Here is a 26,601-nt window from a genome sequence, read left to right as displayed (position 1 = left end):
GAGCGAAACTCCGTCTCAAAAAAAAAAAAAAAAAAAAGTTATACTTTCGTGGGTTTCTATGAAAGTCTATACTTACTGTATGGTACAGTTTAAATATGTATAGTTACTGAATGTCATTTATACCTTATTACAGCTTTAAATAATTGGTTCAAAAGAAAAATGTGGGCTGGGCTGGGCATGGTGGCTCACACCTGTAATCCTAGCACTTTGGGAGGCCGAGATGGGTGGATCACCTGAGGTCAGGAGTTCAACACCAGCCTGGCCATCATGGTGAACCCCCATCTTTAAAAAAAAAAAAAAAAGCAAAAAAAAAAAAAAGAAAAATGTGGGCTGGACACGATGGCTCAGGCCTTTAATCCCAGCACTTTGGGAGGCTGAGAGAAAAGGACTGCTTGAGGAGTTAGAGGGTGCCGTAAACTCTGATCTCGCCACTGTACTCCAGCTTGGGTCACAGAGCAACACTTTGTCTTAAAAGGAAAAGGAAAAAAAAAAAAAAAAAAGAAAGAAAGAAAGAAAAACATGGATTTCCCATTATTTTTGCCAAATACGCTAGGCAACTATACAAAATCTCCTCATGCCCTAAGTGGGGCACCTAGTATCTGCAGTAGCAAATACTGATGAGCCAGGAAGGCAATTTTCATCTGATTAAATTGGAACACTGATTGGTCACAAAGATCATATTACTGGACTAAGAGATCTCCCTTCTCCTTATCCTCTTCCTCCTTCCAATGCAGGAATAACCTTGAGGTGAACAGTTGAGAAAGGGTACAGGAATCCATAAAACCTTTATTTCCTTTGACAATGGTCTCAGCTACACAAGATTAATAATTATGGAGGTTCTGCACCTGACTGTCCACCGCATACATAGTGACTGAATCACTGTAGATCTCCTTTTTAAAGATGTGTATTCCAACTCTGTTCTTGCAGTCTCCTCCACTGCCTATAAATGCAGAAATTCTATAAATTATGATTTTCTGCTGTAGTCTCATAACCTGGGATACCACCTGATGAAACTTGGCATATCAGGGCACATGGCTGTAGGACCTAGGGGACAGATTACCCTCAGCAGTACTGAGCAGACTGCAATATCCCGCGTAAAAGAGAGAAGATTTCATGTTGAATTTAGAAGCACCAGATGATGTCACAAACACTGTTCCCTTCTCAGGTTGACCTATAAACCCAGAAATTACTGGAATTATCTAGTCAAAAATTAAGTTCTGGAGTCTTTGGAGGACTTGGGCAGCCATGAAAACCATGGCATAAGTGAAGAGACAGTATGTTCTGTCATCATATTGTCCCGAGGCACACAAAATCTAGTGATCCCAACCAAAGCTATTTGCCCCTTTATGACAGCAGAACACAGTTGCTTCCAAACCACCCCATAGAGTAAATACAACTCTCAAGATTGAAGGAGGCTTAAACAATGAGGCCTTAGTCACTGCCCAAATCAGAGCAATGGGAAGCAGAATGTTCTTTGGTTAGAGGCTTAAGGGCTGAAAAAAATTCTACCTAAAGAATCACATAAGACCCCTAAAATCCCTGAAAAAAGTAGTCCATATTTTCAAGCCAACAGACGACTCCTATGGACCAGTACTTAGATCCATGGTCTCACTCATCAGAAATGAGAAAGGAATGACAGCTGAGACTACTCACCAATTCCTCTGGCCAGAGGAGGAGAATCAAGGTTTACTTCCAGAACATCATCGGTGAATGATGCACTTTGAACACCTACCACGTGGCAGACATAAATGGCTTTTGCCAGATAACTGGCAGTCACATAAATCTGGCAAGGGAACAGGACAGGGTGAAAAATGCCATGCAGCTCCAACATAATCTTTTTTTTTGGAGACGGGTATTTTTGCTTTTTTTGCCGAGGCTGGAGTGCAATAGTATAACCTTAGCTCACTGCAACCTCTGGTTCAAGTGATTCTCCTGCCTCAGCTTCCCAATAGCTGGGATTGCAGGCATGTACTATATATCTGCTATAGTCTCATAACCTGGGATACCACCTGATGAAACTTGGCATATCAGGGCACATGGCTGTAGGACCTAGGGGACAGATTACCCTCAGCAGTACTGAGCAGACTGCAATATCCAGCATAAAAGACAGATACCTCGCCCAGATAATTCTGTATTTTTAGGAGAGACGGGGTTTCTCAGTGTTGGTCAGGCTGGTCTCAAACTCCTGACCTCAGGTGACCCACCTGCCTCGGCCTCCCAAAGTGCTGGGATTACAGGTGTGACACTGCACCTAGCCGGCTGAAGGCTTTCATACATTCACTGTACTGAAGAGGCACTTCTGCAGTGGAAGCTCTTCTGTATGTAATAAAGCAAGACTTCTGCATAAAGAATATCCCACATTTGTCACATTCATAATGTCTTGATTCAATAAGAACTGATCAAGGAGACACAGCGGTTTAGCTAAAGAATTCCCCAAATTTCTTTCACTTACAAGGACTTTTTTCAGTGTGAACTCTTTGATGTCGAAGGAGAGAAGAGCTTCGATGAAATGATTTTCCACATTCACTGCACTCATAAGGCCTTTCTCCAGTGTGAACTCTCCTGTGTTCATTAAGACTGAAGGTTTCAGCAAAGGATTTCCCACATTTGCTGCACTCATAAGGCTTTCCTCTAGTATGAAGTCTCTGATGTTTAAAATGTGCAGACCTTCGAGTAAATGTTTTTCCACATTCACTGCATTCATAAGGCCTTTCTCCAGTGTGAACTCTCCTGTGTTCATGGAGACTGAAGAAGAATTTCCCGCATTCTCCACACTCATAAGGTCTTCCTGCAGTGTGAGTTTTCTGATGTCTTAGGAGGGAAGAACTTTGATGAAATGATTTTCCACATTCTCCACACTCATAAGGCCTTTCTCCAGTATGAACTCGCCGATGTCGAAGAAGAGAACAGCTTTGAGGAAATGACTTCCCACATTCACTGCATTCAAACGGTTTTTCTCCGGTGTGAACTCTCTGATGAATACGAAACCCAGAGCTGTCCTGAAATGACTTCCCACATTCATTACATTCATATGGCCTTTCTCCAGTGTGAACTCTCTGGTGTTCAATGAGGTGGGACTTGCCCCTAAATAATTTCCTACACTCCCTACACTCATAAGGCCTTTCTCCACTGTGGCTTCGCTGATGCTGAATGAGGTTGCCCTTTCGACTAAAGGATTTTCCACATTCTCCACACTCATAAGGTCTTTCTCCAGTGTGACCTCGCTGATGGTTCCTAAGGTGTCCCTTTCGACTAAAAGATTTCCCACATTCTCCACACTCATAAGGTCTTTCTCTAGTGTGAACTCGATGATGTTCAGTGAGGGTGCCCTTTTGACTAAAACATTTTCCACATTCTTCACACTCATATGGTCTTTCACTAGTGTGACCCCGCTGATGCTGAATGAGATTGCCCTTTTGAGTAAAACATTTCCCACATTCTTCACACTCATAAGGTCTTTCTCCAGTGTGAACTCGTTGATGTTTAACGAGGGTACCATTTTGACTAAAAGATTTCCCACATTCTCCACACTCATAAGGTCTTTCTCCAGTATGAACTCGCTGATGCTGAACAAGGCTGCCCTTATGACTAAAAGATTTCCCACATTCTCCACATTCATAAGGTCTATTCCCAGTGTGACCTCTCTGATGATTACTCAAGCTATCATATTTGCTAAAGGACTTCCCACAGTCACAGTGGTAACATCCTTCTCTAGGGAGAAGTCTCTGCTGTTGAACAAGTATGTGTTTGGTACTAGATTGTTTCATGAATTCTCCACAGCTATAATGAGTTTTTCCCCTCTGAAAGGGAGACACACACTCGGTTTTGCTGTTTGACTTCTCGCCAGTGTGAGTGGCCTCCTGCTGAAGTAATCCTGAGCTGGGCAAAACGTCCTTTCCACTCTGAATGAAGACAGATGATTCCTCTGACACATGGAACTTACACCTCTTCACAAACAACGCTTCCTCAACACTGCTTCTATCGGGTTTCTCTCCAAGGTACTGATTCTGGTGCTGATGGTTTGAACTATCATACAATTTATTCCCCCATGTCTCACACCTGTGCAGTTTCTGCTTGTGATGTGTTCCCTGATAATCTGCCAAGTGCAAAATGTCTCCCAAGACTGTGCCACATATTTCACAGGGGTGAGCCTTCTTGAGAGACACACCTGCCCTACGAGTGCTGACCTGAGACACTCTTTGTATAGAAATGTTCTGCTTAGAAGGTGCCTCCTCATCTTCTGATTCATACCAACAACCTGAAAGCAAGAAAAGAATTCAAGTTAACTCTGGTGGGAAGGCACAGCCCACCTACAAGTGTGCCTGTCAAACTGAGGAATTACTCCATAGAAATATTTGCAGGAACAGAATGTTGGCATCACGTGGAAGATGAGGCTGTCATTACTAGGCTATAAAGTTCACAGAATGCAGGAGGCCTCTGTGACCTTTATATAATATGAAAGGCAGAAGCATACATGCAACACAGAGAATAGAGCCAGGGTCTCACTCTGTCACCCGGCATGGAGTACAGTGGCACAATCTCTGCCTTCTGAGCTCAGATGATCCTCCCACCTCAGCCACCACAGTAGCTAGGACCACAGGTGCATGCCAACATGCCTAGCTTTTTGTAGAGATGGCGTTTCGCCATGTTGCCCAAGCTGGTCTTGAACTCTGGGGTTCTAGAAATCTGCCCACAGCGGCCTCCCAAAGTGCTGGGTTTACAAGTGTAAGCCAAGGTGCCTGGTATACAACTCTTTCCTTTGCAAACCACTTCTCTGCAGGAAATTACCTCATGACATGTTAATGCTATATAAAAGGATATGTCCAGGCCTAAGAAAATAATTACAAGACAACAGTTTAACAATGTGTACACACTCATTAATACACAATGTGTATGTCACTTTTGGAGAACACTCCAGAAGGAAACATGAGAAAATAAATGGGTGAGATGTGGAGTCCAGAGACTTGAATGTTCGTCGGGGGATGGATATCAGAGTACAAGTGACAAGGTGTACAACTGACAAGTTTGATGCTCTCGAGAATGGAGAGGACAGAAACAGTGAGTGCCTACTGTCCACAAAAATACTAATCAAATATAATAGGTTTCTGGTATGATTTGAATAAAATCCCAACCTCATGCCCTCCCACCAGGTGCCACTCCTCAGTGACAAGCTCCCTCTGACAATATGAGGCTGAGCCTGGATTCAACTGCATCTTCTGTAGCACTGAGGACTCTCCACCCCACTACCAAGATGATGAAATACATGGAACCTGGATGACGTAAGTACTAAGGGAAAGACAGGGCAGAAGTGGGACAACTAGCCTCTGGCAGCAAATATTGATGAGCCAGGATGGCCATTTCCACCTGATTAAATTGAAATGCTGGCTGGTCACAAAGGCCACATCACTGGACTCCCTATCCTCTTCCTCCTGCCAATATGTGCTGGATAGTTTTTGAGCCAACAGTGGCTCAAAACATGACAACACACAGTAAAGGAAACTAATTACTAAAAACAGAATTTCTAAGTAGGGTCTTACCTTTCGTCTATGTAGGCAGTGACATTGTGAGTGATGACAATTCCTGCTACAGGCAGGCATAAAGTAATGTCAGCTAAAGGAAGTTAAGTAGAACCTGGACACACAGGAGTCTTAGATATGGACAAAGTCAAAGAATGAGGGGACAAGCAAGGCGAAATGCATTAGATTGACTACAAGACTCTTGACTCTGACTTATTCCCTGAGAGTCTGTAGCAAAGCAGGTATTGAAGCTGCTCAAGGAGGGAGGGCAGTATGCACACCTCGGACCTATCAATCACAAAACCTATCCAGAGAGGTGGAGAAGAAAGCTGTGCCCATGGTCTTGACAGGAGACAGTCAGTTTTGCCAACGGTAAAAAGAGGAGGGGCAGAGACTTATTCAGGAATTAGGGGAGGGTGTGAAGAACTTACCCAGGGAGGATATAAGTACCCAGTTTTCCAGCATCACGTCATGGTAAAGGCATCTCTGAACCTCACTAAGAAGACTCCATTCCTCCCGGGAAAAGTTCACAGCCACATCTTCAAATGTCACAGTGCCCTGCTGTGATGGTGACAGATGAAACTACAAACAGTTCCTATGCTGAGGTACTATAATCCACCTCTCCAACATACCCCCACTTGCCCATCCTCCTCCCAAGATCCTCAGCACAGAGGAGAAAACAGGTCCACAGGTGCTTTTGTCTCTTTGTGGGAACACTGGTCACTCAGTATAGCCATAAGCAAATAAGAAGTAGGGGGAAAATAGGGATCTATGCTGTGCTCTTACCATAAAAGCCAATGCCTCTGGTATATCCAAGTTCACATAAAGCCCAGTGCAGTTGCCTGGGTCCATCAGACATACTCCCTTTCTAAATACACATATTCTTTTTTTTTTCCTGAGGCTGGAGTGCAGTGGTGTGATCTTGGCTCACTGTAACCTCCTGCCTCAGCCTCCCAAGTAGCTGGGATTACAAGCCCCTGCCACCACACCTAGCTAACTTCTGTATTTTTAGTAGAAATGGGGTTTCACCACATTGGCTAGGCTGGTCTCAAACTCCTGATCTCAGGTGATCCACCCGCCTCAGCCTCCCAAAGTATTGGGATTATAGGTGTGAGCCACCATGTCCAGACTTACACATCATTCTTTAAACAACACAGGCACATGCCATGGCCACCCCAAGGTGACACCCCCCAACCATCAGCCTCTTTTGAACATTAACACAAATTACAGTTTTGGTTTTTCTTTTTTTTTGAGACAGAGTCTCGGCTCTGTCGCCAAGGCTGGAGTGCAGTGGTGCAATCTTGGCTCACCGCAACTTCTGCCTCTCGGGTTCAAGCGATTCTCCTGCCTCAGCCTTCTGATTGGCTGGGACTTCAGGCACGTGCCACCACACCTGCTAATTTTTTGATATTTTTAGTAGAGAAGGGGTTTCACCGTGTTAGCCAGGATGGTCTCAATCTCCAGATTTCGTGATCTTCCTGCCTCGGCCTGCCAAAGTGCTGGGATTACAGGCGTGAGCCACTGTGCCCGGCTTTTTTTTTCTTTTTTTGAGATGGAGTTTCCCTGTTGCCCAGGCTAGAGCGCAATGGCACCATCTCAGCTCACTACAACCTCTGCCTCCTGAGTTCAAGCAATTCTCCTGCCTCAGCCTCCTAAGTAGCTGGGATTACAGGCTGTGCCACCATGCCCAGCTGAGTTTGTAATTTTAGTAGAGACAGAGTTTCTCCATGTTGGTCAGGCTGGTCTTGAACACCTAACCTCAGATGATTCGCCTGCCTCAGCCTCCCAAAGTGCTGGGATTACAGGCATGAGCCGCCACGCCCAGCCAATTTTGCTTTTTTTTTTTTTATTTTGAGGCAGAGTCTTGCTCTGTTGCCAGGCAAGAGTGCAGTGACGTGATCTCGGCTCACTACCACCTCCGCCTCCCAGTTTTTTTGTTAAGCAATTCTCCTGCCTCAGCCTCCCGAGTAGCTGGGATTACAGGCGCACACCACGACACCCAGCTAATTTTTGTGTTTTTAGTAGAGACAGGGTTTCACCGTATTGGCAAAGATGCTCAATTTCTTGACCTTGGGATCTGCGCACCTCGGCCTCCCAAAGTGCTGGGATTACAGGCATTAGCCACCACACCCAGCCCAGTTTTGGTTTCTTTTAGTCATTTCTCCCTTGGTTACCCAACAGGTTCTAGAAACTTCAAATCCCTTGGTTCAACTGATTCCCAGGCTTCAGCTCTCTGAGGAGGTAAGATCATACGTATGTGCAACATCAACCACTTTCTTTTAAGAGATGGGGTCTTGCTACATTGCATGGGCTGATGTCAAACTCCTAGTCTCAAGGAATCCTCTCACCTAAGCCTCCCAAAGTGCTAGGATTACAGCATGAGCTTTCAAGCCTGGCCAACAACTTAAAAGTGTTTTAATCCCCTTCTTTCCCTTCTACTGCTCTGAGTGGGATTCTCTCCTTAGGGTTATAGTGTTGGGGAAACAACTGACATCTGAGACTGTACAGATGCCATCAACAGCAATTTCAAAATCAAATAACTCATACCCTGGCAAAGAGGCTACATGGGGGTTGCACTATGGATAACAGAGGGAAACCAGAGACTGTTATTCACACTTTGTAAGACGAAGAGAGTGTGATAGCCCTTGATTTCTCAAGAGGGTGCCATTGACTTGTTTTAATAATTCTGAGTAGGAATGGAATTGAAATCCAGTACAAAGAATAATAACCAGAAACTGTGTCTGATCCCTTGATGAAAAGGGTTGTTAGGCCAGGGAACAGAACAGAGTGGGAAGGGGATTTGCACTCAGGCCATTTGAGGTCGTACAGTATCACCACACATCAAGGTGGCACATCACATTGGGATTTCATTTTTGGCCTTACAACATGGCTGACAGAATTCAGAGTATCCTTGGCAAATTCATGAAGGATCCAATATTACTACAGAATTCTCATGGTTCCTAATAGCAATGCAGTCCCAAGTCATTCTATGAAGGCCTCCTTGCATGGCTCCACACCACCAGAGAACCAGGTGTGGCTTTAGATATTCACGGCCCTATTCCACTTCTGTGATGCACTTGCTGACCCCTCTACAATGATGACTTTCCTCTGTCCACCTAGAGTCATTTAAATCCCAGTCCCTTGTTAGGGAGAATGGTCTAAGAAAAGTGAAAACAAAAAGAAAAAACAAAATAAGATCTCAGGCCATCAGTCATCCATCCCAGGCCTAGTGTCTGTCATAGATAACCAAATTTAACCTGACCATATCCACCAGGCTGAATGAAAACCCCCAAGCACCAACAAAGTTATCTCAAAATCTTGGTGGGTCCACAGAGTGATGAGTAAGTACCAGCCTTGGCCCAAGTGTCATCTTCCTTCAATTATTTCTGTGCTTCTGTTTACATCTCATATCTATTCTACTCCTGGAAGCTTATGTCCCTTGACAAACCATGGTGTCTGATATACCCTACCTGCATGAGACCCTACCTCTTTCTCCTGTGGCAATATCAGCCAGGAACCTAAGAAAGAAATTCAGCCCTCAGCCTCCAACCGTCCCTTCCTGGCCCCCCAAAAGAGTTACCACGATAATATGAAGTGTGTCAATGTCATAATGGAGGCTAAACTATCTCAGACTCTTAACAAGGCCAAAACGACACTTTTCATATCCCCAATGAATATTATACCTACCAACTATATGCACATCTCAGGTTGATGCAGCTTCCACCACTATAGCTAAGACCAAAAACCTTGTAGTCATACCTGATTTCCCTTTCACACCTTCACAGTCCATCAGAAAATCTAGTTGCCACTTACAAACTGTCAATGTTGAATCCAGCCACAACTCCTTAACCATTAATATGGTCCATTAACTCTCACCTGCATTGTTGCAGGAGCTTAAGCTCTGATCCTCTTTCCTCCTCCCTCAAACGCAGTGTGTTCTCTTCTTTGGAGCCAGATGATGCCTGCAAACAAATGGGACTTGGTAACATCACCTCCCCCCGCCCGCCCCTCAACCGATCATTTTTACCTCTAAGCATTTCATGACCTGGTACCAACTCTGTAGTTAACCTTCAAAGTATGTTTACATGAGTTGACAGAAATGGAAATACCTCCATACACTCTGTGTCATGTTCTTAGGATTCTGAGTATAAGATTTCTCCAGTGTTCTCAGATCAAAGGACTGGAAAAAACAAAAACAAACAAAAAAAAAAACGGCACTTAAGGGTCCCAGGACATCACAAGCTAGAGAACATGTGAATGGGGGATAAGGCCAGTAAGAAAATGGAACACCCTCCAACTCCCTCTGTGGGTTCTTTTTTTTTTTTGAGACGGAGTCCAGCATTGTCACCTGGGCTAACGTGCAATGGCGCTATCTCGGCTCATGCAAACTCTGCCTCCCGGGTTCCAGCAATTCTCCTGCCTCAGCCTCCCGAGTAGGTGGAATTACAGGCGCCTGTCATCAGGTGTGGCTTTTTTTTTTTTTTTTTTTTTTTTGTAGTAGACGGGGGTTCACTACTTGGCCAGGCTGATCACGAACTCGACCTCGTGATCCACCTTCCTCCGCCTTCCACAGTGCTGGGATTACAGGTAGCCATCCCACCCGCCTGTGGGTGGGTTCTTTAAGGGCTTCTGCAGCCAGGAGTGCCTGAGGGGAAGGCAGACATTAGAGGATCTGATAAGCTCTGGTCTCCATGAACCTTTTCTTTCTTTTTTTTTGAGATACAGTCTGTCCCCAGGTGCCAGGCTGGAGTGCAGTGGCGCGATCTCCGCTCACTGCAACCTCCGCCTCCCGGGTTCAAGCAGTTCTCTTGCCTCAGCCTCCCGAGTAGCTGGGACTACAGGCTCGCACCACCACACCCAGCTAATTTTTGTATTTTTTTAGTAGAGACGGGGTTTCACCATGTTGGCCAGGATGATCTCGATCTCTTGACCTGGTGATCCGCCCGCCTCGGCCTCCCAAAGTGTTGGGATTACAGGCGTGAGCCACCGTGCCCGGTGTCCATGAACCTTTTCTTATCCCTGGAGCCAGGTGACCTCGTACTGGCTGTCTGACCTGCGTGTTTCAGTGAAAAACGTCATCTCTACCACTTATGGGATCTACCAACAAGGATTCAACCTCCCAGAACCCCAAGGTCCTCATCCCCTCTCTCTACTATGTTCTTCTCTTGGCCTCTGGAAAACCTTAAAAGGCTGAACTTGGATCACGTCCCTCCTTTTTTCGAAACTCTCCATGGCTTCTAGGGTCTTCACGGTGAATACACAGCCACCAGCCTGCTCTTTCAGGAGGACCTTCGTTTCACATGTTGCTCCCCACAGGCGCCTGTGGACCCCAGATTCCATCCTCCCGGCTCCGTCCATCTCCAGGCCATTGCCCGGGCCGGTCGCTCTCCCCAGCCGCATCCCACGGGTGTCAGAAACGGGGACCTCTCCCGCAAGCGACTCAGTGTCCTGACGCCGGGTCCGGGCTGCACACCTGAGAGCAGGTGCGGCTCCCTCGCTGCTTTAGGACTCGGGTTAGCATGAGGTGACCTTAGGGCAGGTAGGGCGCCACAATTACCTGAGCCGGGGGCCTCAGCGCGGCCGCCGCCATCCGAGTACGTGGGGGAAGCACGGCCGGGAGCGGTGGTCGCCGTTACGGGGCTTAAGATCCGCCTCTGTGCAGCGAGCAGGACTCCCCTCCACCTACTGGGTTCAGACACCGCGGTTCGGACCCATGGCTCCAGGGCCTCTCACCTTACAAACCTCACAGACACCCAACGTTAATCAAAATGGCCGCTACTAGAAGACGCCAAAGTCCCGCCTCTACGTTACGTGCGCACACAGAAACACCTTTACTCTGAGCCCTCACTGGTTCTGCCGCGCTGTCATTCAATGCAGAGCTTCCTGGGTAATGCAGTTCCCCAGGTTCCAACGCAGTAAAGCTGCCGCTTCCCACAGGCGCTTCTGCAGGGGAGTCCCAATTCCACCTCAGGGGTCCATTAAAGCGCGCATCCTTCTAGAGCAGAGGATGGTCTCGCCCCTCCTTAGAGGCCATATTGAGATTCCTGGGGAATCCCTGTTTGTATCTGACCACCCAAGTGTTTGCAAAAATATTATCACATTTTTGGGCCCGGCGTGGTGGCTCACGCCTGTAATTCCTGCACTTCGGGAGGCCGAGGCAGGAGGATCACCTGAGGTCAGGAATTTGAGACTAGCCTGGCCAACATGGTGAAACCCCGTCTCTATTTCTTTAAAAGAAAAAAAAAAGTAAAAAAAAAAAAAAAAAATCACAGTTTTGGAAATTCAAGTTCCCATGCGCTAGAAATATGAACGCTCCCAAAGGCTCAAAATCCAAATTCATGTATCACTTTATACAATCGTTTAGACACAAAATGCCTGCATTGGAAGCAGAGGCTGATAAACATTACTGTTATAACTCACATGAATTCACTCCTGTTACCGGATGGAAAGTCTTGACTGTGAGTTCTCCAGGTTGTTGGAGCATTGAACAAATAAGTGAACAAAACGCACAAAAAAACCCCAGAAGAATGAACCAATGAAAGCGCAATTTATTGAAGTGAAAGTACCCTCCACAGAAGTGGCATGTAGGACTGGGAGCAGGCGAGCAAGTGGCTCAAGAGCCCTGATTACATTTTTTTAGGGTTTTATTAGATTGGTGCAAAAGCAATTGCGGTTTTTGCCATTAATAAGCTAGAATTTTGCAACACCCCAAGAGTTCTTTAAAGGCCTCCACTCCTATGAAGAATTGGTGCACGACCAATCAGAGGTTGAAATGGAGACGTCTATCTTAGTGAGGATGTGGCCTGTGTGATGCCTAATCTTGCCTAGAACTGGCTGCACCTACTGTTCTTTCGCTTATGCCTTCATCCTTGGTTACCCTACCTATTCTCCTGCCTCACTCTGAGGCATTAGAGCTGGTTTCTCAGTCTACAAGGGACAAAAGAGAACTAATCCAGCTAGGACCATGCCAAGGAAGATAAGAGATGTGCCTGGCTAAAGCAAGAGTACAAAGGTACAAAGGTGAATCTCTGTCGTTCCCACAGAAAAACAACTGTCCTGCCTATTAAGTCAATAATTGTGTCCAATTCATTGAGCAAAACATTTATTCATGTAATATCCCTTACTTGGCATTCTAACTTATTATATTTTCAAACCATTTTAGGAAACTGAAATCAGGAATCAGTCTCAGGTAAAGAACAATGAGAGAAATCCCAGCTTGGTATTGGTAATAGTGGTGATGATCTCACCTGGAGACATTGGGTGTATGTTAAATTACTAAGCTCATATCTTTCCTGGGAAGCGCTTATCATTTGTTTCTCTTGGGACAGCAGGGAGTGTTCAACATGAACTAATATGACACCAGAAAAAGTGGTGAAATGCAAGTTACAGAAACTTAATACCAATGACTAATAAATGATATGTGGTGACAGAAATAGCTCTATTGAAACATTAGTGCATAATGAAAAGTTTTTAAACTTCAAAGAAGTTTTTTTTTTTTTTTTTTTTGAGATGAAGTCCCACTCTGTCACTCTGTCACTCATGCTGGATGCTCACTGCAACCTCTGCCTTCTGGATTCAAGCAATTCTGCCTCAGCCTCCCAAAGTAGCTAGGTTACAGGCACATACCGCCATGCCCAATTTTTAAATTTTAATTATTATTATTTTTTTGAGACGGAGTTTTGCTCTTGTTGCCCAGGATGGAGTGCAGTGGTGCGATCTCTGTTCACTGCAATCTCCACTTCCCGGGTTCAAGTGATTCTCCAGCCTCAGCCTCCTGAGTAGCTGGGATTACAGATGCCCGCCACCATGCCCAGCTAATTTTTGTATTTTTAGCAGAGACGGGATTTCACCATGTTGGCTAGGCTGGTCGCAAACTACTGACCTCAGGTGGTCTGTCCACTTCGGCCTACCAAAGTGCTGGGTTTAAAGGTGAGTCATCACTCCCAGCCAACAGAAGTTTTTTCTTTCTTTTTTTTGAAATGGAGTTTTGCAGCTCTTGTTGCCTAGGCTGGAGTACAATGGCATGGTCTCAGCTCACTGCAACCTTTGCCTCCCAGGTTCAAGCAATTCATTCTCCTGCCTCAGCCTCCCAAGTAGCTGGGATTGTAGGCGCCAGCGACCACAACTAGCTAATTTTTGAATTTTTAGTAGAGACAGGGTTTCACCATTTTGGCCAGGCTGGTTGCGAACCCCTGACCTCAGGTGAACTCCACCTCGGCCTCCCAAAGTGCTAGGATAACAGGCATGAGCCACAACACCCAGCCTAGAAGTTTTAACAGTGATGTCTAAGAGAGATGGAATTAAGGTCAACATGTGATTAAAATGGTCCCCTTGTTGGTTTTGTCATTAAAATGAGATTATCTTTCTTTATTGAAAAAATTGCCGGGCGCGGTGGCTCAAGCCTGTAATCCCAGCACTTTGGGAGGCCGAGGCGGGTGGATCACAAGGTCAAGAGATCGAGACCATCCTGGTCAACATGGTGAAACCCCGTCTCTACTAAAAATACAAAAAATTAGCTGGGCATGGTGGCACGTGCCTGTAATCCCAGCTACTCAGGAGGCTGAGGCAGGAGAATTGCCTGAACCCAGGAGACGGAGGTTGCGGTGAGCTGAGATCGCGCCATTGCGCTCCAGCCTGGGTAATAAGAGCGAAACTCCATCTCAAAAAAAAAAAAAAAAGAAAAAATTGAACAATACCAAGGTAGAGAAAAATTGTGTCCACCCACCTACTTGGGAGGCTTGGAAGGACAATCATTTCAGCATAGGAGTTTGAGGCCAGCCTGGGCAGCATAGTAAGACCCTGTCTCTAAATAAATAATTTAATGTATAAGTAAAAACAGAAGGTGAAATTTGCAGTATAGTATTATCCTCATAGAATTGTGTCTTCCCTTTGCTCATTATTCTGTGTCCCCGGTGGTCAATTACATTACTATACAAGTCTTTCCATCTTACAGGAAAAAAAAAGTCATAGATTCTATACAAATCTGTACTTTGCTTTTCTCACTTAGCAATATGGTTTGAACAATGAAAAGCTTCTTTTACACATCAATTTGATATCTCCTTAGGGCCACATTCTATTTTTTTTTCCTTTTTTTGAGAAAGGGTCTCACATTGTTGCTGAGGCTGAAGTGCAGTGGCACAATCAAGGCTCACTGCAGTCTCGATCTCTAAGGCTCACATGATCCTCCCACCTCAGCCTTCAAGAGTAGTTGGGACTATAGGCATGCACCATACCCAGCTCATTTTTGTATTTTTGTAGAGACGGGGTTTTACCATGTTACCCAGGCTGTTCTCAAACTCCTGAGCTCAAGTAATCCTCCTGCCTTGGCCTCCCAAAGTGCTGGCATTATAGGATTGAGCCACCATACCTGGTTTATTCATCTTTTTCTGATGTAGAACCCATGCAGTGACAGTATAAGGAAAACGTGAAGAATCAAGGAGGAGGCTGGATGCGGTGGCCACGCCTGTAATTCCAGCACTTTGGGAGGCCAAGATGGGCAGATCACTTGAGGTCAGGAGATTGAGACCAGCCTAGCCAACATGGCAAAAACCCGTCACTACTAAAAATACAAAAATTAGCTGGGTGTGGTGGCACACACCTATAATCCCAGCTACTTTGGAGGCTGAGGCAGGAGAATTGCTTGAACCTAGGAGGTGGAGGTTTCAGTGAGCCGAGATCATGCATTGCACTCCAGCCTGAGTCCATCTAAAAAAAAAAAAAAAAAAAAAAAAGCCAGAATACAATACACAAGCAACTGATATATTTCAACAACAAAGAAACCCTCAAAAAATCTAATTAAAAAATGTCAAATGACCTGAACAGGCATTTTTCAAAAGACAACATAAAGATAGCCAAAGCCGGGTGTGCTGGCACGTGCCTGTAGTCCCAGATACTTGGGAAGTCGAGGTGGGAGGATTGCTTGAGCCCTGGAGTGCTGGGCTGTAGTGCACTATGCCAATCAGGTGTCTGCACTAAGTTCGGCATGAATATGGTGACCTCCCAGGAGCGGGGGACCACCAGGTTGCCTAAGGAGGGGTGAACCTGCCCAGGTCGGAAATGAAGCAGGTCAAAACTCACATGCTGATGAGTAGTGGGACTGCGCCTGTGAAGAGCCACTGCAATCCAGCCTGGGCAACATAGCAAGATCCAGTCTCCAAAATATATTTAAAAAAATAAAAAAATATATAAAACACACTCATCACTAATGATCTGGGAAATGCAAATCAAAATTGCAATGAGGTATCACTTCTCCCTGTTTAGGATAGATATCATCAAAAAGACAAAAACAGATGCTGGCAACGATGCAGAGAAAAGGGAACTCATACACTGTTGGTGCAAATGCAAACTCATAAAGCTAATATAGAGAACAGTATTGAGGTCCTGTGTCATGAGCTGGACACAGTGGCTCATGCCTGTAATCCCAGGACTTTGGGAGGCTGTGATGGGTGGACCACAAGGTCAGGAGTTCGAGACCAGCCTGACCAACATGGTGAAACGCTGTCTCTACTAAGAATACAAAAATACAAAAAATACAAAACTACAGGTGTGCGCCTGTAATCCCAGCTACTCAAGAGGCTGAGGCAGGAGAATCGCTTGAATCCAGGAGGCGAAGATTGCAGTGAGCTGAGATCACACCACTGTATTCCAGCATGGGTGACAGAGCAAGACTCCATCTCAAAAAACAAAATGAAACAAACAAAAAGCTACAAATAGAACTACGACATCATCCAGCAATCCCACTACCGAGAATTTATCCAAAGGAAAGAAAATCATCACATTGGAGAGACATCTACAACCCTTTACTATTTACAACAGCTAAAATATGGAATCAACCTAGATGTCCAACAATATATAAATGGTTAAAAATGTGATTTATACACACAAAGGAACACTATTCAAAGAACAGAATGAAATCCTGTCACCTGAGGCAACACAGATGGAAATGGAGGACATTAGTTAAGTGAAATAAGCCAGGAACATAAACATGCACATTCTCACTCATATGTGGAAGCACTGAAAAAATAAAAGTTAACCTGAGAGACAGGGCAAGACTCAGTCTCAAAAAAAAAAAAAAAAAAAAAAGTTTATCTCTTAGAAGTAAAAGGTAGAACAGAGGATACTGGAGGGTGAAAAGGGTAGTGGGTAGGCAGGGATAAAGATTTGTTAAAGGATATAAAATTACAACTAGACAGAGGAATAAATTCTAGTGTTCTATACCACTACAGAACTAAAGTTAATAATACATAGAAATTGAGATTGAATGTTCCCAACATAAAGGAATGGCGAATGTTTGAGATGAAAGATATACTAATTACCCTGATCACTCTACATTATAGGTATCAAAACATTGCTATTACTCCACGGACATGTACAATTACAATTTGTCCATTTAAAAACAAAGAAATGGTCCGGCGTGGAGGCTCACATCTGTAATCCCAGCACTTTGGGAGACTGAGGCGGGCAGACCATGAGGTGAGTAGTTCAAGACCAGCCTGGCCAACATAGTGAAACCCTGTCTCCACTACAAACACAAAAAATTGGCCAGGCATGGCAGTGCGTACCTGTAATCCCAGGTATTTGGGAGGCTGAAGCAGGAGAATCACCTGAAACCAGGAGGCGGAGGTTGCAGTGAGCCAAGATCGCGCCACTGCACTCCAGCTTGGCAACAGAACGAGTTTGTTAAAACAAAAAATAAAGGAGGGGGAGCAAGTTAAAAAAAAGAAAAGAAAGAAATGTTAAAGAAACCATTTATTTTTATGTGTGCATATAAGAGAGACAAAGTACACATATAAATGTATTTGTATAAAACAAAATTCAGAGAACATATACTAAAGCATGGTTATTGAAAATTCATACATTTATTTAATCTTTCTCTACGAATTTTGCAGGGACGCTTCTCTGTCCCTAATAGCCCTCTGTGTGTTACCTAACCTTTATCCCTTGTGAACATTCTGGTGTTTTAGGAGATTGGAGTTGAAGGTAAAAGATTTTCCACAGTCACTACACTCATAAGGCCTTTCCCCACTGTGAACTCGCTGGTGATTACTGAGGTTAGAGCTCTGGCTAAAGGATTTTCCACATTCACTGCATTCATAAGGCCTTTCTCCAGTGTGAATTCTTTGGTGTTTAACAAGGCTAGAGCGGTTACTAAAGGATTTCTGACACTCACTGCACTCATAAGGCTTTTCTCCGGTGTGATTTCTCCTATGTCTAATGAGGCTGGAGCTCTGGCTAAAAAATTTCCCACATTCCTTGCACTCATAAGGCCTTTCTCCAGTGTGAACTCTCTGGTGTTGAAGGAGTGTAGAGCTATGGGTAAATGATTTCCCACATTCCCCACATTCATAAGGCCTTGACCCAGTATGAACTTTCCAATGTGCAATGAGATAGGATTTACAGGTAAAGGATTTTCCACATTCACTGCACTCATATGGCCTTTCGCCTGTGTGAACTCTCTGATGAACAATGAGGTCAAATTTCCTGCTAAATAATTTTCCACATTCATGACATTCATGAGCTCTTACACCAGCATGAACTCTCTGGTGTTGGAAGAAACGAGATCTGTAAGTAAACAATTTCCCACATTCACTACACTCATAAGGCCCTTCTCCAATGTGAAGTCTCCGGTGTTTAATGAGATGACAGCTTTGGCTAAAGGATTTCCCACATTCGCTGCACATATAAGGCCTTGTACCAGTGTGAACTCTCTGGTGAGTAATAAGGCTAGAACTATGGATAAAGGATTTCCCACACTCACTGCACTCATAAGGCCTCATTCCAGTATGAATTCTCTGGTGTGTAATGAGGCTAGAGCTATGGCTAAAGGATTTCCCACATTCACTGCACTTGTAAGGCCTTTCTCCAGTATGAACTCTCTGATGTATAATAAGGTCATACTTCCTTCTAAATAATTTTCCACATTCATCACATTGATGAGGTCTTACTCCAGTGTGAACTCTTCGGTGTGTAATAAGGCTAGAGCTTTGCCTATAGGATTTCCCACATTCCTCACATGTATAAGGGTTTTCTGTGTGAACTCTCAAATGATCACTGAGGCTACAGCTTGTGCTAAAAGATTTCCCACATTCACTGCACATGTAACATCTTTCCCTACTGAGGTCTCCCTGGTGCTGAATAAGTACGTGTTTGTAGCTGAAAGCTTTCATACGTTCTCCCCAGTTGTTATGATTTTTCACACTGTGAAAAGCCACTGCACTGTTGGTTCTGTTTGACTTCTTTCTGGTGTGAGTAGCCTGTTGCTGGAGAAATCTTGATCTCGCCAGGAAATCCTTCCCAACTTCCTTGCAAGTGAATGGCTTCCCAGATACTTGAAATGTGCAGCTGTTCAAAAACATCTCTCTGCCCACATTGCTTCTGAAGTGTTTCTGTCCAACATGCTCCTTCTGGTGCTGATGAAGGTATGCAGTAAATTGTAATTGTTTCCTGCATGTCCCATCTGTGTACAGTTTCTGACCATGGGGTGTTCCCTGGTACTCAACCAAGTGCAAAATCTCTCTCAAGACTGGGCCACATATCTCACAGGAGTTGGTCTTCTGGGGAGAAGGAAGGGCCTTAGGAATCCTAACCTGTGACACCTGCTGTGGAGAAGTGCTCTGCTGATAAGGTGCCTCCTCATCCTCTGTTCCACAACCACCTGAAAGAAAGGAAAGGTTGGTGAAGAGCATGCTGATTTTAATGGAGAGGGGGTAGCCCATAGACAATGTGCATTCAACAAACCCAGGAACTGAGTCAATGGGGTTGTTTTCAGGACCAAGGTGTTGGGTTCAAGTTGAAGATGGGGCTGCCTAGCAAAATTGGGCCTCTAAAGATCACAGAACTGGGGAGGCCTCATGAGTTAGAAAACACAACTATGGGATGAGAAACATGGAGAAGAGACAGGATGTGCAACTCATTCCTCTAGGACAATTTTCAGTGAGATCTGCTCCCCTGCTAACACGTGCCTTGTATACAAGTATGTATCCAGGCCCAAGGAAATGTGCCAACAAAATAGTAGCTGACATATGTGGACACCTCATAACACAGTAAGTAGAGGCCAATACTGGAGAGCACTGCAGATAAAGCAGTGAGAAAAATGGGTGAGACATGGAGTCCAGAGATGTGAGGATTAACCCCAGGCTGGAAGTAAGAGAAGTAGTAACAAGGTATAGAGCTGACAAGCAGGCAAAGTGTCAAGAAAGGGGATGAAAAGGCAGTAATGAGGTTTGGCCCCAAATGTCATTAGCACCAAAACATTAGACAAACAGAGTATGTTTCTGGTATGATTTGAACATAACCCTGATATAATGTTCTCCTTTAGGTCAGGCTCAGGGCCAGGCTCCCTCTGAGTCCATCTTGCTGTGGGGGATATCATAGCCATCCTTGGAACCACAGGGCCTGTCCACCTGACCCCTATGATCAAGAACATGGAACCTGAAATATGCAAGCACCCAAGACCAGCCCAGAAAGACTCTACACGATAGCCCATAGGAAAAAATAACACAAAGATAAATTCAGAGAAGGATTTTGCAAGAGGCACTCATAGTCCACATAAGTAGTGACAATGTCAGTGATTCCTGGCAGAGGCAGGCATGAGGAAGTGTTAGCTAGAGGAAGGAAATAGAACCTGGGCCTCCAGGAACCTAAGATCTGGACAAAGTCACCTGGCCAGGGAGAGGCAAACAAGGTGAGATCCGTAAGGCCAACTATAAGAAGCCTAACTCTGAATCCTTCCACATGAAAGGGACGCAGGTGTTGCCTGCTCAAGGAGAAAAGGTAAACATACAACCTTAGCCCTACCAACTACAGCACCTACCCAGGAACAGAAAGCTGTGTCCATAGTCCTCTCGTGAGGATATATCTGTCCCCGAGGAAAGGGTAAGAGCAGAGACTAGCTCTGGGTACAGAGGTGGGTGTGAGGACCTTACCCAGGGAGGTTGTAAGTGTCAAGTTCTCCAGCATCACATCGTGGTACAGGCATTTCTGAGCCTCATCAAGGAGACTCCATTCCTTCCAGGAGAAGTACACAGCAACGTCCTCAAAGGTCACAATACCCTGCCAGGATGGGGACAGATGAAACCACAAATGGTTCCTTCTCTCAGGATCCATAATTCATCCCCTCACACATTTACCCAATGCTCATCTTCTTTTGAAGCTCCCCAACTCAGTGGAGAAAGCAGTCCACTGGTGCTGTTTTCTCCTTATTGGCCTCTTGGTCACTGGTTGCAGCCACCAGTAACAAGAGGCAGGCAAAAAAATACATGTATCTAAGCTGTGGGCATGGCATAAGGGCAACTACCCCTCCCTGACAAGCATTCCTCTGGTATGACCAAGATTATGTAGGTCTCAACCGGGGCTGTGGGGCCATCAGGCATACTCCCTCTCCAAGTGCATGTCATTCGTTACACTGCACATACCTCAGGTCTCCAGATCCCACAGCCACATGACCACGATCACCACTACCTCACTGTCCCATACTACAGGCTAAAGCCTGGCCTCCACACATGCTACCTGGATGAAAGAGTGGATAACCTAATGGTTACAGTGGATAACCAACGGCCAAACACGAGACACTTGACACTAGACAAATGAGATCAACAGTTTATTAATTAAAGACAAATACTCATAACTTGTGAAAGAATACCACACTCCACACAGGGCCATATAGAAGTAGTACTCCAGAAAAGAGTGAACAACCAGGTGCTGTGGAATGTAAGCTTTGTTGCATCAAGATGGAGAAGCTACCCTGGTCCCCAGAGGAGGGGACTAGCTTGTTTGAATTACTCAAAAAATTGGTAGGGTACTGAAACCTGCTACAAAGTAATAAGCAGGAACTATTCTGGTTCCCTGAATAAAAAAGGTTCATTTGGCTGAGAGAGCTTATTCTTGGGAGCAAAGTGGGACAGGGAATTTGCTCTCAGGCCATCTGAGGCTGTAGTGTTTTCATCAGACGTCAAGGTGACATATCACACTGGGCCTTAATTTCTGGCCTTACACCACAACCAGCTTCCAGAGTGTGGATTTAAAGAGGATCCGATATCCCAGACTTCCCATGGCTTGCACTACTGGAAACAGCCTCAAAAACTTCTTTGAAGGCCTCCCTGCCAGGTTCCTTGCCTCAGATTTAGTCACAGAGAACCACAGGTGAATCACAGATAACCAGGGTCCTATTCCACTTCTGTGCTGCACTTACCATCCCCTTGGCAGTCATATATCCACGTAAAGCTCATTTAAATTCCAGCCTCACTGGTTGCCCATCTCATACACAATGACTCTCACAAATGACCATATGACACTAACTTAATCTTCAAGCCTGAATGAAACACCCAGGCCCCATCAAGTTATCACAAAATTCTGGATACCCGCAAAGTAGCAAATAAGCATGATTTCTAGCCTGAGTGTCCTATGCATTTGCGTTCATCTCATATCCATTCTTCACTTGGGAGCCCTGGCCCCTGCCAAACTACACTGTCTTTTACATACCCTGCCTTCATGACCACTTACTCCATCATCATCCTCCCTGTCTTGGCCCACTAACAGTTTTACAACCAAAGCCTGGGACTGGCTCAACCTAACTGTGACCCACAGCTCACTCAACTTGGGGCACACAACAGCCACATCTTGAACCACTCCCTCGATTTCAAGACCTGTGTGTTCATCTGCCCACTTAACACCTCCATTTAGTAGGGTCTGAAAGATCTGACTCTTAGCATGGCCCAAATAAACCTGATATCCCTAGTGAATATTACTCCTATTGCCAATGTGTTCATCATCTTAGTTGATGAAACGTCTTTCCCTTCAGCTGCTAATACCAACAACCCTGGGGTCTTCTCTGAATCCTGTTTCACTCCCTGGCCACCTACATTACATAATTTAGTTGTCCCTTTTGAAACCATGCATCCAGAATCTAACCACACATCTCCTTGACCACGATCCTGGGCTAGTAACCCTCATCTGGACTAGTCCACCCGGACTTTCCTTCCTCCTCCGTCAATCCCACAGTTTGTGCCCCACTGTGTACACAGATGAAGCCTGTGAGGACCTTGGTAAATCACCTTTTTTCTGATTACCTCCTGAAAACACACACTTCTCAAGCAGCCACTGCAGTGATGACGCCTATCCTCCTTTTCTTTGCACCCACCAGAAAGCAAGGAGACTTGTGGCTTCACAATCGTTCCCACCTCCGTATTACACCTAAACATTTGCACATCTTGTACCTTTCTGGAACAATCTTCCACACCTGTTCATGCTGGCTGCCAGAGATTGGAACAACTCTATATACATGCTAACATGGACACAGGACCCCGGGCTTGGGGTTCACCCACGGTCTTCAGAACTGAGGGCTGGGAGAATGCCACTTGAGAGTCCCGGACCACCACAACCCAGAGAACCTGTGGGGAAAGTTAAGGCCAGTGAGAGACCGGGAAACCCTCCCCTTCTTGGCGTAGTTTTCATAACCCCCTCTACAGCCAAGGGAGCCGTGGAAAAAGTCAGGCCTCAGAGAAAGTCGTCTATGGCGGCGTTACACGGGCTCAGGCCTCCCTGTAGCCCCAGGCCTGGCCTTGGAGCTGAGCGCCCTCGTACTGGCTGCACCACCTCTGTGCCCCAGGGCTCGGTGGCGCCTCCGTCCGCCGCTCCTTGCCCGTCGCGCTCTCCCTTCCCTAGCACTCCAGGTGCTGGAAACGGGAGCACCTCTGGCAAGTCGCCCTGTTCTGTCCTGGGCTGCAGGGCCGCGAGCAGGTGTCCTCGGGGTGTTAGGACTCGGATGCGGAGGGCGGGGAAGGCCCGGAGGACGCAGCACTCACCAGGGCCGGGGCCGTCAGCGCGGCGGCGGCCATCGGACTCTATGGACCGAGCGGGGCCAGAGATTGGCTCTCTATTCTGGGCTGGGCCGGGGCACCCCGAGGGACGCCTCGCCTCAGTGCAGCGGGAAAGACTCCTCTCGCGCCTTCTCAGTCACCAATGATGCTGACCCAGCGCTCCGGCGCTAGCAATCCGTACAAACGCCAAAACAACCGCCACGACGACGACGACTGAAATCCCGGCGCGACTGCGCTTGCGCTTACGGAAACGGCACCGTTCTGAGGCCTCATTGGCTGGAGGTCGCCGTCGCCCAACGCAGGTCATTCTGGGTAATGTTGTAGCTCCCGCAGGCGCACGGCGAGAGAGTGAGGTCGCCACCGCCTCCTTCCGGAAGTGAAGGCCAAACCGCTGCTGGGGGCGCTGGGAAATTGCAACTCCTGGTTCCGAGCGGAGGCGGGGGTTTGCTCTTTCTTAAAGGAGCCGTACCCAGGTTTCTTCCGATTGCTGTCTGTATTTACTTGTTTTCGCGAGTTCCCAGAGGCCGTTGCTCCAAATGCACATCCTTACAGTCATTCAGTCACAAAATATATCCACTGGTCGAGAAAGCAAATAAAAATGATTATGTTGCAATTCAAACGCATGCACTCAAGCACTGGAGTTTTCTGTCTCTGTATGTTTGGTTACGGACAAGAAAAAAATACTCCACACAGGTTCATGACGAAGAAGAAGGTGGGATGCGGAGGCAACCCGTAGCAGCGGCACAGAAGTAGATCCCTGTTTCTGGGTCCCATAGAAAATAACTCTCCTGCCTGTATAGTCAAATATTATGTCCAATTTACTAAGCAACACTTGTATCCATTTAATCTTACTTCCTCCATTTCTTTTTCTTTTTTTCTTTTTTAAGACGGGGTTTCACCATGTTGGTCAGGCTGGTCTTGAACTCCCGACCTCATGTGATCCGCCCGCCTTGGCCTCCAAAGTGCTTGGATTACAGGTGTGAGCCACCACGCCCGGCCTCATTTCTTTATATTCACTTCTTTTTAGTAATTTGACATCAAGCTCAGAAAGAGAACAACAAAAGGAATGCTATTTTGAAAAGGCACGATACTACAGCATTCACAGATGGAACAAAGGGTGCTCTGAATCCCAAATGGAGGGAGTAGAAATATATATAATTTTTTTTTTTTTTTTTTTTTTTTTTTGAGACAGAGTTTCGCTCTTGTTACCCAGGCTGGAGTGCAATGGCGCGATCTCGGCTCACCGCAACCTCCGCCTCCTGGGTTCAGGCAATTCTCCTGCCTCAGCCTCCTGAGTCGCTGGGATTACAGGCACGCGCCACCATGCCCAGCTAATTTTTTGTATTTTTAGTAGAGACGGGGTTTCACCATGTTGACCTGGATGGTCTCGATCTGTTGACCTCGTGATCCACCCACCTCGGCCTCCCAAAGTGCTGGGATTACAGGCGTGAGCCACCGCGCCCAGCCAATTTTTTTTTTTTTTTTTGGACGGAGTCTCCCTCTGTGGCCCAGGCTAGAGTGTGCAGTGGCGTGATCTCGGCTCACCACAACCTCTGCCTCCCGGGTTCAAGTGATTTTCCTGCCTCAGCCTCCTGAGTGGCTGGTACTACAGGTGTGTGTCACCACACCTGGCTAATTTTTGTATTTTTAGCAGAGACAGGGTTTCTCCATGTTGGCCAGGATGGTCTTGATCTCCTGACCTCGTAATCCGCCCACCTTGGCCTCCTAAAGTGCTGTGATTACAGGCGTGAGCCACCGCACCCAGTGTCCACAGCTCTTTCAACTCTGTTTTAGGTGGGTATAAGAAGAAGGACGCAATTTGTATGATCAACTTTCACACAATTAACAGAGATCCTTTCTAAATCTGCTAAATATGCAGGATTTTTGAGCTGTGACTGGAGGAAAAACCCCAGCAAATCTCAAATCAGTATGTGTTTGTTTCCCTAATATAAAAGAAAATGTTATTTTCTATTATTTATGTGTTATCATAAAAGTAGAAAAATATCCATCAGAGACGTGGAGGAAATTTCAATGTGTACTAATAAGCAAAGAGGCCATTTTGAAAAGGCTATGCAGTGATTTTCTTTTCTTTTCATTCTTTTTTTTTTTTTTTTTTTGAGACGGAGTTTCACTCATGTTACCCAGGCTGGAGTGCAATGGCGCGATCTTGGCTCACCGCAACCTCCGCCTCCTGGGTTCAGGCAATTCTCCTGCCTCAGCCTCCTGAGTAGCTGGGATTACAGGCACGTACCACCATGCCCAGCTAAATTTTTGTATTTTTAGTAGAGACGGGGTTTCACCATGTTGACCAGGATGGTCTCGATCTCTTGACCTTGTGATCCACCCGCCTCAGCCTCCCAAAGTGCCAGGATTACAGGCTTGAGTCACTGCGCCCGGCCTCTTTTTTTTTTTTTTTAAAAAAAAAACAAGGTCTCACTCTGTCACCCCAGCTGGAGTGCAGTGGTACAATAATGGCTCAGTACAGCTTGAACCACCTGAGCTCAAGCAGTCCTCTATCTCACCCCTCCAGAGTAGCTGGGACTACAGGTGTACACCAAGCCTGGCTAGTTTTTCTATTTTTTATAGAGATGGGGGTCTCACTATGTTGTCCAGGCTGGTCTTGAACTCTTGAGTTCAAGTGATCTGCCCACCTCAGTCTCCCTGCTGGGAATGAGGTACATGTAAGCCACTGCACCTGGCCGTTTCCCTTATTTATATTTCTAGCTCACACTTTCCCAGATGGGATCCATTAGCTGTGTCAGCATGTCCAGCTACTTGTGTAATCGGCCTTTCAGACTAGACTTGTCCAAACATTGTCCCAAACCCCCTGCTCCAGGATCTGCTGTTCAAGAGTCACCCCCTCAGCTGTGGCAGCCCAGACCTTCTAGCTCCTCAGTAGCCAACCCAGTAGTCATGCTTCACTCCTTTCCTGCATGCCCATGTGGAGCCTGTGAGCAAATTGTGTTCTGCTTTCCAGGGACAGGAATCTAATATTTTTCCCGACTGCATGTGTTAACAACATTGATCCAGCTAGAGTCTTTTTTGACTTACAGAGGCCTCATATGCAATCTTTCAGCAAAGCTTGTCCTAGACTCAAAATTCAACGAGAATGGAATTGGTTGTCATCAATACATATGTGACAGTCACGGGCCACACTACCATCATCTTGCCAATTTTCTCTTTTTTAAAAATATTTTATTTTTATTTTTATTTATTTATTTATTTTTTTTTATTTTTTTTTTGAGACGGAGTTTCGCTCTTGTTACCCA

The 26,601-nt window shown here is 45.8% G+C and overlaps 2 protein-coding genes and 1 long non-coding RNA gene across 9 annotated transcripts; all 3 read right to left on the bottom strand.

Moving 5' to 3' along the window:
* Positions 1-769: 769 nt before the first annotated feature.
* Positions 770-2,145, bottom strand: LOC116539989. Its single transcript, XR_004264255.1, has 2 exons — positions 1,998-2,145; positions 770-992 (listed from the first exon to the last, which is right to left on the bottom strand). It is a non-coding gene; the product is annotated as an uncharacterized LOC116539989 (long non-coding RNA).
* A 64-nt stretch (positions 2,146-2,209) lies between these two features.
* Positions 2,210-11,639, bottom strand: LOC116539963 (zinc finger protein 418). 5 transcript variants are annotated; one of them, XM_032263242.1, is made up of 4 exons: positions 11,074-11,639; positions 9,393-9,478; positions 5,948-6,074; positions 2,210-4,258 (listed from the first exon to the last, which is right to left on the bottom strand). In XM_032263242.1, the coding sequence occupies exons 2-4, from the start codon at positions 9,396-9,398 to the stop codon at positions 2,445-2,447; spliced, it is 1,947 nt and encodes a 648-aa protein (XP_032119133.1). In that variant the 5' UTR covers positions 9,399-9,478; positions 11,074-11,639; the 3' UTR covers positions 2,210-2,444. The 5 variants fall into 5 exon arrangements, with proteins under 5 accessions (XP_032119133.1, XP_032119132.1, XP_032119130.1 ...); XM_032263241.1 differs by having other exon boundaries at positions 5,948-6,077; positions 11,074-11,638; XM_032263239.1 differs by lacking the exon at positions 9,393-9,478 and having other exon boundaries at positions 5,948-6,077.
* Positions 11,640-17,253: 5,614 nt separating this feature from the next.
* ZNF256 (zinc finger protein 256) lies at positions 17,254-23,576 on the bottom strand. 3 transcript variants are annotated; one of them, XM_032263247.1, is made up of 3 exons: positions 23,318-23,576; positions 20,441-20,567; positions 17,254-19,170 (listed from the first exon to the last, which is right to left on the bottom strand). In XM_032263247.1, exons 1-3 carry the CDS (start codon positions 23,348-23,350, stop codon positions 17,450-17,452), a joined length of 1,881 nt encoding a protein of 626 aa, XP_032119138.1. In that variant the 5' UTR covers positions 23,351-23,576; the 3' UTR covers positions 17,254-17,449. The 3 variants fall into 3 exon arrangements, with proteins under 3 accessions (XP_032119138.1, XP_032119139.1, XP_032119137.1); XM_032263248.1 differs by lacking the exon at positions 20,441-20,567 and having other exon boundaries at positions 23,318-23,575; XM_032263246.1 differs by lacking the exon at positions 23,318-23,576 and having other exon boundaries at positions 20,441-23,269.
* Between the last annotated feature and the right edge of the window lie 3,025 nt (positions 23,577-26,601).

Source organism: Sapajus apella, unplaced genomic scaffold, assembly GCF_009761245.1.
Source record: "Sapajus apella isolate SASKATOON/1434 unplaced genomic scaffold, GSC_monkey_1.0 scaffold135, whole genome shotgun sequence".
In the NCBI taxonomy this organism is placed as follows: domain Eukaryota; kingdom Metazoa; phylum Chordata; class Mammalia; order Primates; family Cebidae; genus Sapajus; species Sapajus apella.
This window is presented reverse-complemented; position numbering and strand designations above follow the sequence as displayed.